This window comes from Leptodactylus fuscus, chromosome 9 (assembly GCF_031893055.1).
Source record: "Leptodactylus fuscus isolate aLepFus1 chromosome 9, aLepFus1.hap2, whole genome shotgun sequence".
Taxonomy (NCBI): Eukaryota; Metazoa; Chordata; class Amphibia; order Anura; family Leptodactylidae; genus Leptodactylus; species Leptodactylus fuscus.
Genome location: NC_134273.1, coordinates 32,217,768 through 32,232,622, shown reverse-complemented (window position 1 = coordinate 32,232,622; position 14,855 = coordinate 32,217,768). Strand labels below are relative to the sequence as shown.

Here is a 14,855-nt window from a genome sequence, read left to right as displayed (position 1 = left end):
TATTATGCCCCATAAGGACACCAATGAACAGTTATTATACTCTGGGGTCTTTTCAGAGACCCGGGGGGGGGGGGGGGGGGGGCGGATAAAAACTTAAAAAAACACTGTTACTTACCTATCTCCCACTCCGCTGCAGTCTTGGTCGTGTCGGCCTTCTTTAATGATGTACTGACATTTGACGTCACATGACCTGGGACCCCCTGAGTATAATAATAGTGCTTGTGGGGCCTGTGGCGTCACTTACCGATCCCAACCTCTGCCAGGATCAGTAAGTAAATGTCGCAGGCCCTTGGGCAGCTGCTACCCTTGCTACCCCGGTAGTTACACCACTGAGTAGAGTAATATCCATATTTCTGCTACGCCGGGCACCAGGAAGATCCCTGCCAGCAGTCCATTCAGTGTCCACCACATTGTAGACTTTAGTGGAGTGTAATGTCTTTAGGATTTATTGTACTCCTCGTAAGTACATTGTCACATAATGTAATTGGAGGAAATGCAAATCTGATTGAAATAAAAAATGCTAATGTATAACAATGACAAATGTTACCTGTCACCGGCTCTAAAAGTGCATTAGATCAACTGTGACGCCTGGGAATACAGAGCAAGGGCTGAATGAAAAAACAATAATGTGACAATTACATATGGTTAAAGGTAACCGGCTCCCAGGACAGCCCTTTATATCAGAGTATCTGCAGGAAGTGCTAATAAAGCTGAAGAAATTAATGTAACTGCACCCACAAAGCAGCCCCCACCGCAAGCCATAGCTGGATATTCAGAGACTGAGACATTGCAAAGTGAAATCACATTCATTCAACTGGCGGGAAAATTACCTGCAAATGGGTCACACAGAAGAACCAATCTGTGTATCACATCGGGGGCATGTAAACCCAAAACAGTGGGTGCGGTTTTATTGAATGCACTGACTGGGTAACTAGTACAATATCTTTACAGTACTGTGGAGAGAATGTACTGTAGTGCTGCTACCTGTATTACATGTGTTATACTGCTTCTACCTGTATAATGTGTACTGTACTGCTACTACCTGTATAATGTGTACTATACTGCTCCTGCCTGTATAACGTGTACTGTAATGATGTCTACCTGTATTACATGTAATATACTTTCCTCTGCCTGTACTACATGCACTGTACTGTTTCTACCTTTAAATGTTTTTACTGTACTATGTACACTGTACTGCCCTCTGTCTGTACTATGTGCACTGTACTATTTTCTACCCATATCACATGATCTTTACTGCCCTCTGCCTGTACTGTATGCAATGTACTGCTTTGTACCTGTACTCTATATACTGTACTGCCCTCTGCCTGTACTACATGTACTGTACTGTTCTCTACCTGTACTGTACTGCTCTCTATCTGTACTGTACCGTTCTCTACTTGTACTACATGTACTGTACTGCTCTCTACCTGTATGACATGCACTGTACTGCTTTGTACCTGTACTATATATACTGTACTGTCCTCTGCCTGTACTATATATACTTTACTGCTCTCTGCCTGTACAGTATGGCTTTGTAACTGTACTATATATACTGTACTGCCCTCTGCCTGTACTACATGTACTGTGCTGCTTTGTACCTGTACTATATGTACTGTACTGCTCTCTACCTGTATTACATGCACTGTACTGCTTTGTACCTGTACTATATGTACTGTACTGCCCTCTGCCTGTACTATATGTACTGTACTGCTCTCTACCTGTACTGTATGGCTTTGTACCTGTACTATATGTACTGTACTGCTCTCTACCTGTATTACATGCACTGTACTGCTTTGTACCTGTACTATATGTACTGTACTGCCCTCTGCCTGTACTATATGTACTGTACTGCTCTCTACCTGTACTGTATGGCTTTGTACCTGTACTATATGTACTGTACTGCTCTCTACCTGTATTACATGCACTGTACTGCTTTGTACCTGTACTATATGTACTGTACTGCCCTCTGCCTGTACTATATGTACTGTACTGCTCTCTACCTGTACTGTATGGCTTTGTACCTGTACTATATGTACTGTACTGCTCTCTACCTGTATTACATGCACTGTACTGCTTTGTACCTGTACTATATGTACTGTTCTGCCCTCTGCCTGTACTATATGTGCTGTACTGCCCTCTGCCTGTACTGTATGGCTTTGTACCTGTACTATATGTACTGTACTGCCCTCTGCCTGTACTACATGTACTGTGCTGCTTTGTACCTGTACTATATGTACTGTACTGCTCTCTACCTGTATTACATGCACTGTACTGCTTTGTACCTGTACTATATGTACTGTTCTGCCCTCTGCCTGTACTATATGTGCTGTACTGCCCTCTGCCTGTACTGTATGGCTTTGTACCTGTACTATATGTACTGTACTGCATGCACTGTATTACTTTCTACCTGTGCTTTTTCTTCCATAAATTGAAGGAGCTCCCTTATAGTATTGCCATAAAAGAAATCATAAAGAAGCTCCTGCCATCTACATATAGAGTGATTCGCCAACATCACGCAGCTTTTCCTGATGATTTCCATTGTTTGCGTCATGGGAAGAATATGCAAATCTGTCTTCCATGATGTAAATAGGAAGACAGTGCCTCAGTCATGCAGCCCACTAGGGAGCGCTCCCTTTAACATCATGCCCGACCCTCCCAGAGGCCTTTGCTGCAATGATGTGGGATTTTACCAAGTACAGTCTCTCAGCCGAGGACAGCTGTTTCAATCTATTTGGATCTCTTCAGCCCGGCGTAAAGAATACTGACTTGACAGAGGTGAGAGGCTTCTAGTCAGGGTTAAGGGGATATTGTCACTCCTTAGGGAGAGACCACCATGTAGGTGTGTGGAGTCTTATTAAGCCATATGCGCTCCACTGAGGGATCATGGGAAGAATATTTCCTCGGCTGAGAGACTGTACTTGGTAAAACCCCACATCATTGCAGCAAAGGCCTCTGGGAAGGTCAGGCATGATGTTAAAGGGTGCGTCCCCTAGTGGGCTGCATGACTGAGGCACTGTCTTCCTATTTACATCATGGAAGACAGATTTGCATATTCTTCCCACGATCCCTCAGTGGAGCGCATATAGCTTAATAAGACTCCACACACCTACATGGTGGTCTCTCCCTAAGGAGTGACGATCTCCCCTTAATATTGTTTGCGTCTGTAATTCCCTACATTTTACTTTGGAACCATTTTCTTGTTTTCCGGTGTTATGGTCCCTATATATTTATGTTACAATGGTAGTCTGGGAACACAATGATATTGTAATAAAGGGGAGCACTGTATAATTCTGTATCATTTTAGTTAGAAAAATGTTTAATAAAATGTTTTTCTTCAAAAAGTTTCATGTGGACTTGTGAGAACATGTAAAAGATCAGGGAAGGTGCAAAGCTTGTACACTGGAAACAGGTATACGGCTTGGCTTCTGGCAATAAGTGAGAACAATAGTCGTGGGGTCCATCCATGGGCAAAACTAAATAAAAGCAAGTCACATTGAGTAATAGTTGGTGTCAATATGGTGCCAATAAATGTGGAATCTGACACTGTATAAATCTAGAAAAGACATTCCTGTATTGAAAAGGTCATATCTTACACAAGTCCATGTATCATTACACATATGTACAGTAGCAGATCACTATTTAATGCACCTGGTATGGCAGTTGAGGATAGTCTCCTAGGGTTGGGATCTTCTCATGTCTTAGAAGTGAGGATTGAGTTCCTCTACATCTTGGAGCATGTGAAATCGGGCAAGTCCTCCAGGAATTTTGCGCAGAAAGTTTTAATGTCAATAGTTCATTCATTTGTAAGGCACATAGTTATAACAAGTCCTTGGATGATGTTCATCTCCATCCATGTTGTTACTCTGGGACATGAGGTTCGAGTCTCCTGTGAGTGTCCTTTTCATGTCCATATATTTCCACTACGTGCATTCCACTTATAGTTTGTATTGCAAGACTGGAGGCAGGGACAAGAGGTCTGCCCGAGCGCTCCTTACTGTCCTTACTGTGACAATACCCACAATGCCCTGCTCTAGAATTATGCGACACCCGCTCATTACTCCAAACGTCATGGCATCTGCAAGGGAAAAATAATATAACAAGTTATACGTTTGCACTTTTAGGAAAATTGGACTTAAGTTAAGGCCCGACATTGCAGAAAAGCTTTTTTTTTTTTTTTGCAGATTTTGCTGGGGGGTTGTCTGTTTTTTTTAAATTTAGCAGAGGGAGAAGTATACAAGAGATACAATCAGTAGAATTGTAAATGTATTTGGATACAGTCATCAAGTTTGTTGTCCTCTCAAACAGTGAGGTTTTCTGTATTGGATAACTGTACAGTTCCTGGTGTAAGAACTGCACTTCCCAAAATACAATTCACTAAATAGACATTAAACTTTTTCCCACCAAAGTATAGGATAGGGGATAACTAGCATATGGCTCTGACCCCACTGATCAGAAGAACGGGGAACTTTCAGCCCCTGAATAGAGTGGTGGTCAGGTTGCGCATGCACCACCTCATTCATTTCAATGGGAGTGCAGGTGATAGCGGAAGTACAGGACTTGGCTATCTCTACCACACTCACCGAAATGAATAGAGTGGGGCACCCGTTGCTTGACCACTGCTGTATATATGTATATTGGATAACTTGCTTTGGTGTGAAAACCCTTGTAATCCACCAACGAATGCTGGGAGATTTTTAATCTGCAGAATTATGAAGGCAGCTCTGGACTATATTACACACTGTAACAGTATCATACAGGACTATATAATATTTGCATAAAATTTCTCGATTGTATTTATAGATGGATGCATCTGGTATTTGCAAATGTCACACCATGTAAGCGAATCATTGTAATAGATATTTCTTGGCTGTAATATACATTTTGCAATAAATTATTCCAATGGATTATTTACAAAGAAAAACTGCAACAAGACAAGGGCAAACGTTCGACAAGTTTATTGCTGTCAATATCCAAGCTAGAAAAAAATTGGTGCCATAATGGAGATTTTGTTTTATATTGACCCAATGAGGCAAATTTATTAACACTGGCACTTCGTATACCAGTCTTAATAAACTGCCTGACTGACGCTGGGACCAAGTGATTTATGAAGAGTCTTCGGCCTCTTCATGAATCTGTCGGAGGTCCTGACACCAGAATGGAAATGTACCCCAGGTAGGAGCTGCTATAGATTTCCATTTCAACTCAATGCAGAAAACTGGCATGAGTTTTAAGAAATCATTTGGGGAAAGACGTCTCTGCCTTGACCTGCTCCCATCCCCACCCATGCTCTAAAAATGTGGTGGGTGAGGCAAGGATCATGGCTTGAAGCAAGAAAGTTCCTTATGCATTATCATCCCACTATGCCTCCCCCATTGGTATGACCCCCTTCTGCTTCCTACAAAATTCTCTGCAACTAACCTGGCAACACAATGTGAATAGCAGGCTGTAGGGTAAAACTTCTCTGCGTTGCTTCTGAGGTCCTGGTGGTCTGGCGATTATGTTCCCGAAGATCCTAATAGTCTTCTATTGGAAAGTGGAGTGTGGGGCTTTTTCGAAGACTCTGGATGCCACAAGATATAGTTATCCCATGATGATATAAGAAGATACTCCAAAAAGTCATCTTTAAAGAGCTCATTTTGACTCTGGACCAGTGTCTTATCTCATCTTGGGGTAACCAAATCTCCTGGCACCAGGACTTCTTCAGACGTCTTGCAGTCCAAGTAGCAGAACTAGAGACAGAACCAAATCTGGACCAACATTTTCATGGCTCATGTTTGTGCAGGTCTATCTGGGGACTCCAGTTTCCTTGCACACTCCAAATATGCCGAGTTTACTTTCCACTGTGTGGCTTACGTATGTGACCAGGGACGGATTACTTTAGAGTTCGATCGCGTTCACACACATCAAGGTGTTACTATTTCGGAAATAACTATGATTGTGGGAATTTGAGACTTACCTACAAAAGCCTTGGTTCTCATAAGCGATATTTATCCAGTCATCGATTCTCGGCCGTCTCCCTTGCTTGTTGTTATTGTTATTTCTTCCTTTCATTGCAAAGTAGGCAGCCTGCATGTTCTCCAGCTCCTCACATTCTAATTGATGCCACATGACCTTGTCTCTACACAAAGCCAGATGACAAAAGATTAGATGAATGTAGGAGACAAATCACAGCAATATGCATATTGTCAACATCCTGCCTTTCAGCGCCACATCTAACAGTGCGGATTTCAGTCTCATGTCACAATTTGATACATTTTTGCTGAATGTTTCATTCTGTTTGTCTTCAATTCACAGTTGAGGATATTAACATGAATCCATTTTGATCACGTACAACCTTTTCTGCTTTCAGCTTCACAGATTCATTGTTTGGGAAGCTGCTTATCCCGCTATGCATTTTATGGAAAAAACAGCCGAGCGGCAGAATCTGAAGCATAAGTGAAAATATTCTGTATGTTTTCTAAAAATGAGAAAAAGACTGATGGCTCAATCACAGCTCAGTCTTATCGAGAAAACTTCTTTATTATTCACTTTGAGATAAGCTATAGAACTCTTAAAGGGGTTTTCTAGTAGTGTCAAGTTATCAGTTATCCACTAGATAGGAGATAACTATTAGATCATTGGGGGTCCGACTCCTGGGAAGTCCACCAATCGCTAAAATAGGGGTTCAATGTTCTCCGTTCTGAGTTGAAAATTGTGGTGGATGAGCATGTCCACTGCACCTCCATTTAGTCTGTGGCCAGAGGAGTAACTTAACGGTTAATGCGACACTTTTAAAGGGGCCTCCCACTAACAATGTATTATCTACAGTACTGGTGTCAACAGGGAGGCCTATGGGCTGCCTGAGGTTCCAGGAGCATTACCTATGCACCCCTTATAGCTACACCCCTGTCTATGGCACTGATAGAAGTAGCCGACCACTTACTTCATCTCCATAATTCTGAATGAAGAGACAGCATACATGCTCAATGGCCCCATTCACTGCCTCCTGGTTTCAATATGGCGATTGGTAGGTGATCATACTGCTATCCATCTAGCAGCTATCACCTACTCATGCATGTAAGTCAGATAACGTCTTTTATCTAAGCCGACCATGCTTAATTTTTGTGACCCCTTATGGTGAGGCCTACATCCTATTTAATAATCTAGTCATCCGCCATTGAACCTTCTCTATCCTGTTTAGAGGTGGTGCCTAAGACTGAATCCCATGACTGAGATGTGGTCTTACAAGGGATATAGAGAAAGGGGGGAGGGGTACTATAACATTGAGATCCTGGGTTTTTATCTATGTTTTTATATACGCTTATTGGATTTTGCAGCTACTACTTGATACTGAGCGCCACTGCTAAGCTTACTTGTAACCAGAATAGTCAAGTCTACTTGTGCTGTCACCAGGTTGTGCCATTTATCACATATACAGTAATATAGTTATGAGCCTTAAAACCTGCCATGTTCTCACCCACGCTAAACCTGATCAAGGTCTTTCTGGGAAATTTTACAATCTACCAAAGTTTTACGTATTCTACAAAGTTTTGTAGCATCAGCAAGGTCAGTAATAAAAGACTGAAGAGAATTGGACCAATCTCAGATCCTTCATATCCCCACCACTGACCCCAACCCCTTTTGGATACTTACCATTTGTACCTTCTCATTATTTTCTGTGTCTTTAAAAGGAGTCTGTCAGCAGTAATTTCCAGTACTATAGATGAGCCAATTCAGATGGAAGCAGATACAAACCCGAATTTTCCCAAAATTTCAGACTAAAACCAAACCTGAAACTTTAGGATTATATTGCCCGTGTAATACTATAAGTGTTAGTCCAGAGGAGGTGAATGAAAATAACAAATAAACAGTTATATTCACCTAGCCTCACCTCTCTTGGGCATCCTCGAGGCATTGGTGGTGCCCTGGCATCCTCTTCAGTGGTGACCTGGGGAACCTCTACATAAGCCAGAGGCCAGAAGAGGATACTGGGGGACGACCAGATGCCAGAACAAAGAGTATAATAAGAACACTTCCAGTTTGTGACAATCAAGTTCGACCTGAAATGAATTGGAGGGCCAAACCTTACGGATATTCATTGAAACAAATCTTCTGAGGTTCGCCCATCCGTAACCAGTACCCACATCTTATTCTACTATTATAAATGTGTGAATTTGTATTTGTTACTCTTTCATGCAAAAATGTCTGAACAGATTTGGATGAAATTTGGCATATAGATAGATTGGAACCTCGATTAAAACATAGGATACTTTTTATTGACACACTGGATGCGAAAACACCTTTAATCCAAATTGGCAGTTTGCTAATTTTAAACATGCCCAGAAAAAGAAGATCTAATTTGTCACAAAATTCTAATACAACAAGAGCTATGAAGGTAGCCAGTAGTCAACAGAGTTCTCCTCAAGCAGAGCTGAGGGGGACCATCAATGCCAGCAACACACTCATTATATGGCGTCCCAGTGAGCTGCTGAGATGCCGGAATAATCACAGGCACGGTGCGAGGAACAAGTTCAGTGGCAGGCCAGCTTGAGAGCTGCCGAAGTGCTGGAGCAGGCGGATCATCAACACCAACAACACGCTCATTATATGGTATCCCAACCAGCTGCTGAGATGCCAGAACAATCACAGGCACGGCCTGAGGAACAAGTTCAGCAAGATAGCTTGAGAGCTGTCGAAACGCCAGAGCAGGCAAATTATCGACGGCAGCAATTTGCTGAATATAGGCGGATCATTGACCCCAACAACACGCAGACAAAGTCGCGGGCAGAAGTTGGCTTGCATATAAATAAAACGAAGACTTACATGAAAATAGGGCTGAATACCGGGCATATTTGGAAATTGTAGTATCATCTCTATGAGGTACTTGGATTAGGTTTATAACCAATATACTGCTGACAGACTCCCTTAAATGCCTTACCAATGCACATAGATTAACCCTAGTCCTTGTATTTTTAAGGTACAAAGCTTCTTTTTATTGTACAATATCAAATTCTTTAGCAAAATCTTGAAATCTTTACCTTCTGGGAACCTCAGAGCATGTTCCAAGGAGCTCCAGGGAGCCCTGGTTGGGAGTCCCTACACTAGATACTACACAGGCAATATACATAACCTGGTGTATGATAAAGCTCACTTATACACTGCAAATGGTATTGAAAGCTGAACATATGTATTTATTATAGTGCATTTGTGACCAGGCACTAAAAATACACTAAAAGGATGTAATTATACACATTACATATCAGCTACTCCAGACGTGGTCAGGTACAGGCGCAGTACATGTACTAATAGCTCTGCTTTCTCTCAGCAGGTGTCTCTACTACACATAAAATCTACTATCAGCAGCAAGGAGGCACGCCACGTGCAATAATTGTGTATCAGTAACGTAAGGGACAGCCCATAATGGCGTGGGCAGTAGTTTATTAACTAGAGATTAGTTCATCTCTTTAAACTTTTGGGCAGTATTTCTGACATTAATACATTTTATAATATACTTTATTAACACATTTTGGCTCCTTTGTGTTAAATCCTGCATTCTTTCCCCTGCTTCCCATAGTATACGGTGTGCAGGCTTGTGTGTAATGCAGGGAAAATATGTATGGAGTGAGGGCGACTTCAGTTATATAGCAACATTCTAAAACATAGCAACTTGCTTCTGGTGCCGTATGACACTAAGGTTGCTCCAGCTGCATATAAATATCCCAATCCTGACTGTATTTTCAATCAGTGTCATCTCTTGAAATAATATAGAACGGTAACCTTGTTGAATCTCTTCTTTTATACAACACCAGAAGAATGTTTCTATGTTTAGTGTGTGGGGAGCCAACAATATCTCTTGAAAAATTATGTATGAACACAGGTGGGGGCCGAGACTGCTCTATCTGGCTCTATCTCTCTCGATCTCTCTCTGTCTCTCAGAGATGAGCAATCTGTTACACAAGGAGCCAGTTAAGCTGGGTTTGTGTTGATGTATACAAAAGATCAAAGAAGAGAGTCCAAGATGAGTGAATGGGCTGTGAATCTTTATCACTGTTTAGGGCCTCAGCTTTGAAGATGTACTGGGTGTGTAGAAACAGGTTCTATAGCCTAGTGATCGTTAGCCCCAAGGCTGGAGTGGTCTGACCAGTCTATTGATCATTAATTATCTCTCTTGCCATGATATATGCATCTAGACTTTGTTTCATGAGATAGTCCATCCCAGTTTGGATAGTAATAATGAGATGGAGATTACATCAGGACTTAGCCAATAGTCACATGCTGGGTTTATGTTACAACTCTACAACCCATCATGTTATGCCAACTATGTTATGTTATAGTCCAACCTGCTTTTGTCTGTATTGTATTTAAACTACCTTTTCCTACCATTAAAATTAGAACTCACTTAATACACTATCAGCTGTGTGTGTGACTTCTCCAGGCCTGATGATGGGGGGTGACTTCTCCAGGTCTGCATATTCAAATTAGACCTACTTCAACATACATCAGGGGTCTTGTGCCCCTAACAAGTGGAACCCTACTTGAGCACCCAGATCAGTGGAGTGACGTCTTCCTCTCACAGTGGTCATGTTTCTATGTTTTATCATGCCCAAGATATCACTGAGACCATCACTCATTGCAAGAAAGAGGCAAGAATGGGTTTGCAAAGTGACTGGCATGTGAGCGTCTTCTACCGTTTTTTTTAACCAGACACAGTCGGACATGCAGGACTTTGAGTCCGGTTAAAAAAAAAAATGGTTTCGCCGCGGAGAGGCACAAGACGCTCACGGCGGTCACTTTGCAAACCCATTCAAGTGAAAGGGTTTGCAAACTGACTGTCGGGTTTCCGTCCCCTGTCCAGTTTCTCGGGGCAGAAGATGGAAACCCGCCGGATTACCTAAAGCGGAGACCAGGTGCAGGTGTGACCCACCTTAAATAATGGTATAATCGCTGTAGGACTCATATATTGTATCGCTCAGTGTGTCCATAATTCTACATAATTCTACTGAATACTATGCAACTTCTTGTTTGCTTACACACTGACTAAGCCTTAGCAGGATCCATTTCCTCAGCCGTAGGTCATGGACAAAGCTAACCGTACCCCTCTGACTCATGTTATTTCTCTTTCCCACACTTCCACCCTTCCAAGGATTTTCTTCTCCTTCTACCATAGAGCTTCTACAAGTGGCTTATTATTCCCGCTGCGTTCTCTCCAATTTATTAAAAAATATTTATATCTAAACACAATTTCATTGGGCTCTCCAAACCCGCAGCATCTTTTGGTGACAAAGATCTTGACTCTGAGTTGATTTTTACCATGTAATCTGATTAATCCGCCGTCTTCTGCGAGTTCTTGTTATTTACGCGGTTCAGAGCTATTTAATCAGGGCTGTTTTCAGAGCATGGAAGGATGTGAAGTGTGTTGTTTACTGCAGTGATACAGTCAGGCAGCTTGCCAAGATGGCTATAGAGCGGCAGGGCCCTGGTCCATACCCTTAGGTAGACAACGTGATCAATCTGCTCCTGTTTTATAGAATAACAGTCTCCTTAAATGGATTGAAAATAATATCTTCCAGAAACAGCGCCACCCCGGGTTACAGATTGTGTGTGGTATTACATCTTAGCTCCATTAAAGTAAATGGGGATGAAATGCAAAAATCTACAAGTATGATTATTATCTCCTAAGCCACTGCAGAACCAAATGGATACTACCGGGAATTCTAGCAGATATCCCTGCATTGTGACATGATTTAGTACGTGGACACAATGGTCTAGGGGAGTTAAATAGCAATGTATAAGTTATCAAGAAAGGAAGAACTAGCTCATAATATGCCACATAGAGGAGTTGTCTAAGAGCTTATTCACATGACAGAGGTTTCATGACCATGTGCTAGTTTTTTGTACAATCTATATATACAGTCCTATGAAAAAGTTTGGGCACCCCTATTAATCTTAATCATTTTTAGTTCTAAATATTTTGGTGTTTATAACAGCCATTTCAGTTTGATATATCTAATAACTGATGGACACAGTAATATTTCAGGATTGAAATGAGGTTTATTGTACTAACAGAAAATGTGCAATATGCATTAAACCAAAATTTGACCGGTGCAAAAGTATGGGCACCTCAACAGAAAAGTGACATTAATATTTAGTAGATCCTCCTTTTACAAAGATAACAGCCTCTAGTCGCTTCCTGTAGCTTTTAATCAGTTCCTGGATCCAGGATGAAGGTATTTTGGACCATTCCTCTTTACAAAACAATTCAAGTTCAGTTAAGTTTGATGGTCGCCGAGCCTGGACAGCCCGCTTCAAATCATCCCACAGATGTTCAATGATATTCAGGTCTGGGGACTGGGATGGCCATTCCAGAACATTGTAATTGTTCCTCTGCATGAATGCCTGAGGATTTGGAGCAGTGTTTTGGATCATTGTCTTGCTGAAATATCCATCCCCATCCAGATCATTTTACAAAAAAGGTGTGTTAGTGCTATTAATGGGTTAATAAATGCCACCAAATACCTTTAGCAGTGTCTTGAGTGATTTCTGGGGTTCTCAGTGAGCTCATTGCATCCTCTGAGTTTGTTTGCACCCCTAACTTCCTCTTCTGTGTTTCCCACAAGTTCCCGGACCCCTCACTTCTCCTCCCTCTCTCACTGACTGACCCCTTCCCTTTCTCACACACTCCCCCCTCGCTGTTTCCTTAGCTAGCCCACCCACTACACCCTCAGAAGCCATAATTATAACACTAGCTGTCCCAAACCAACCTCCCTCTCACTGTCCCCTTCCATGGCCGTCTCACGCATGCGCAATAGCTCGCTGTGCGCATGTTGCTGATCACACAACCAGAGAGGAGACAGCAGGATGGAAAGATAAGGGTCTGTTCACACAGTTTTTTTGGCCACGGATTTTGACACAGAATCCGCCTCAAAATCCGCTGCCAAAATCGGCTCCCATTGACTATAATGGGAGCCCCCTGCTTCTTTTTTCTGCTAGCTAGGAGCAGAAAAAAGAACCGGGATGACCCTTCTTCCCGCGGATTACACACTGACTCAGCCGTGGTGTCCTCAGTACGAGGCTCCCTCCCAATTAGGCCCATTCATTTGCAAATGCAAATACCAAATGGCAAATGAACATACCATAAGTATTCTGAGTCTGGTGTATGGGAAGAATATGCAAATCTGACTTCCATGATGTAATTAGGATGCCAGTGCCTCAAGTATGTCCACCAACAGAGGGCGCTGACTGAGAATGTAAAGCAAGCCTATAGAGGGCGCTTCCTTTAACATCATGCCGACCTTCTCAGAGGCCTTTGTTTGCAATGATGTTGGGATTATACCAGATACAGTCTTCTCAGCCAAGGAGAGCTGTTTCGATGTACTTGCATCTCATCAGCTTGGCGCAGAGAGGACTGATCTGGCAGAGGTGAGAGGCTTAGACAGCGTTAAGGGGATATCGTCACTCCATAGGGAGAGGCCACCATATAGGTGTGTGGAGTCTTATTAAGCCATGAGCGCTCCACTGCAAAGGAACATGGGAAGAATATGCAAATCTGACTTCCATGATGTGTAGTTAGGGGAGGGGATGGGAAGTGAGGAGATGGGAGGGGAGAGCTGGAGACAGGAGGAGAGAGAGGGGGTATATAGTATGTGACACCTGTCTCCGGGAGCAGTGAGACGGAGAGTCACAGGATGCTATAAAGATCACCAAAGAAATCAATAAGGGAAAAAAGGGGAAAGGAATACTCAGCCACCAGTAGCAATGTCCAATATTCCACGATATCCTTACACCACCTTCACTTTCCTGTATAAAAGGCCGTCGCACGGAACTGTCTCCCTCGGCTCGGAGCTGTATAGCATGCAAATCGTTTTTGAAATAGCACCAGCGCAGCCACTTGGAAAGTAAAAAACTCCTCTTTATTGTGTCCACAATTGTGAGACTTCACACGCAGGTTACAAACATGGAAACTGCGCCAGACTGACGCGTTTCGGATAAAATAGCTTCCTTTCTCAAAGTCTGACTTTGAGAAAGGAAGCTATTTTATCCGAAACGCGTCAGTCTGGCGCAGTTTCCATGTTTGTAACCTGCGTGTGAAGTCTCACAATTGTGGACACAATAAAGAGGAGTTTTTTACTTTCCAAGTGGCTGCGCTGGTGCTATTTCAAAAACGATTTGCATGCTATAAAGATCTACCACCCTGCCCCAGTGATCCGGGTAAGTATTCACTTTGTTATTAAAAGTGAATTATAAAGTAGATGGGGAAGGGAATGAATAGCATCCTTCTCTTCCATGGGGTCATGTTAAAGGGCTCACCTGGGAATTGCTTGCCTTCTATTCCTTTCAAAAGTCACAATCTCACTTCCTATTTGATGAAACTGTATGGACTGTTCTACACAGGCTCCCCATAGGGAGGACAATCTCTTATCACAGTTACTGCTGATGATGAGACAGGCTCCTGTCAGACAGATATAATGAAGATGATATGATAGTTCAGCCTCCTTACTTTTCTCAGCTGTCCCCCTGCAGGCAGAGATGGTACTGTCTCTAGATATCATGTGAATCTGTGCTGAGGCATCATGGGATTGTTAGTAGAGAATGAGAAACCTAAAAATTATGGTGGCCAATTAAAGCAGAGGAGAGGCTGATCTGTAAGGATATGAATGTAATATACATAAAAAAAAGTGTGAAAAATAATCAGGTGCAGGGTGGAAAAAAGTAAATTTGTGGAGTGCTCCTTTAAAAGGGGTTGTCCAGAGATATACATAAAAAAATAAAGGTTAAAATAATATAATACCACCGATATCCACTGCTGCTAGTATCCCATTCTGGTCCATAAAGATATATAATAGAGAGAGAATTCTCTATCTTATTCTCTCGGACAA

General features: G+C 42.3%; 1 protein-coding gene across 1 annotated transcript in view; it reads right to left on the bottom strand.

Annotated features, from left to right (window-relative positions):
• Positions 1 to 3,540: 3,540 nt before the first annotated feature.
• Positions 3,541 to 14,855, bottom strand: part of SUSD3 (sushi domain containing 3) — a 52,974-nt gene continuing 41,659 nt past the window's right edge. Inside the window, exons 4-5 of the mRNA XM_075287158.1 lie at positions 5,957 to 6,118; positions 3,541 to 4,075 (exon numbers count right to left, since the gene is read on the bottom strand). Coding sequence (XP_075143259.1) covers positions 3,859 to 4,075; positions 5,957 to 6,118 — 379 coding nt within the window. The 3' untranslated portion in view covers positions 3,541 to 3,858. The remainder of the gene's footprint in view (positions 4,076 to 5,956; positions 6,119 to 14,855) is intronic.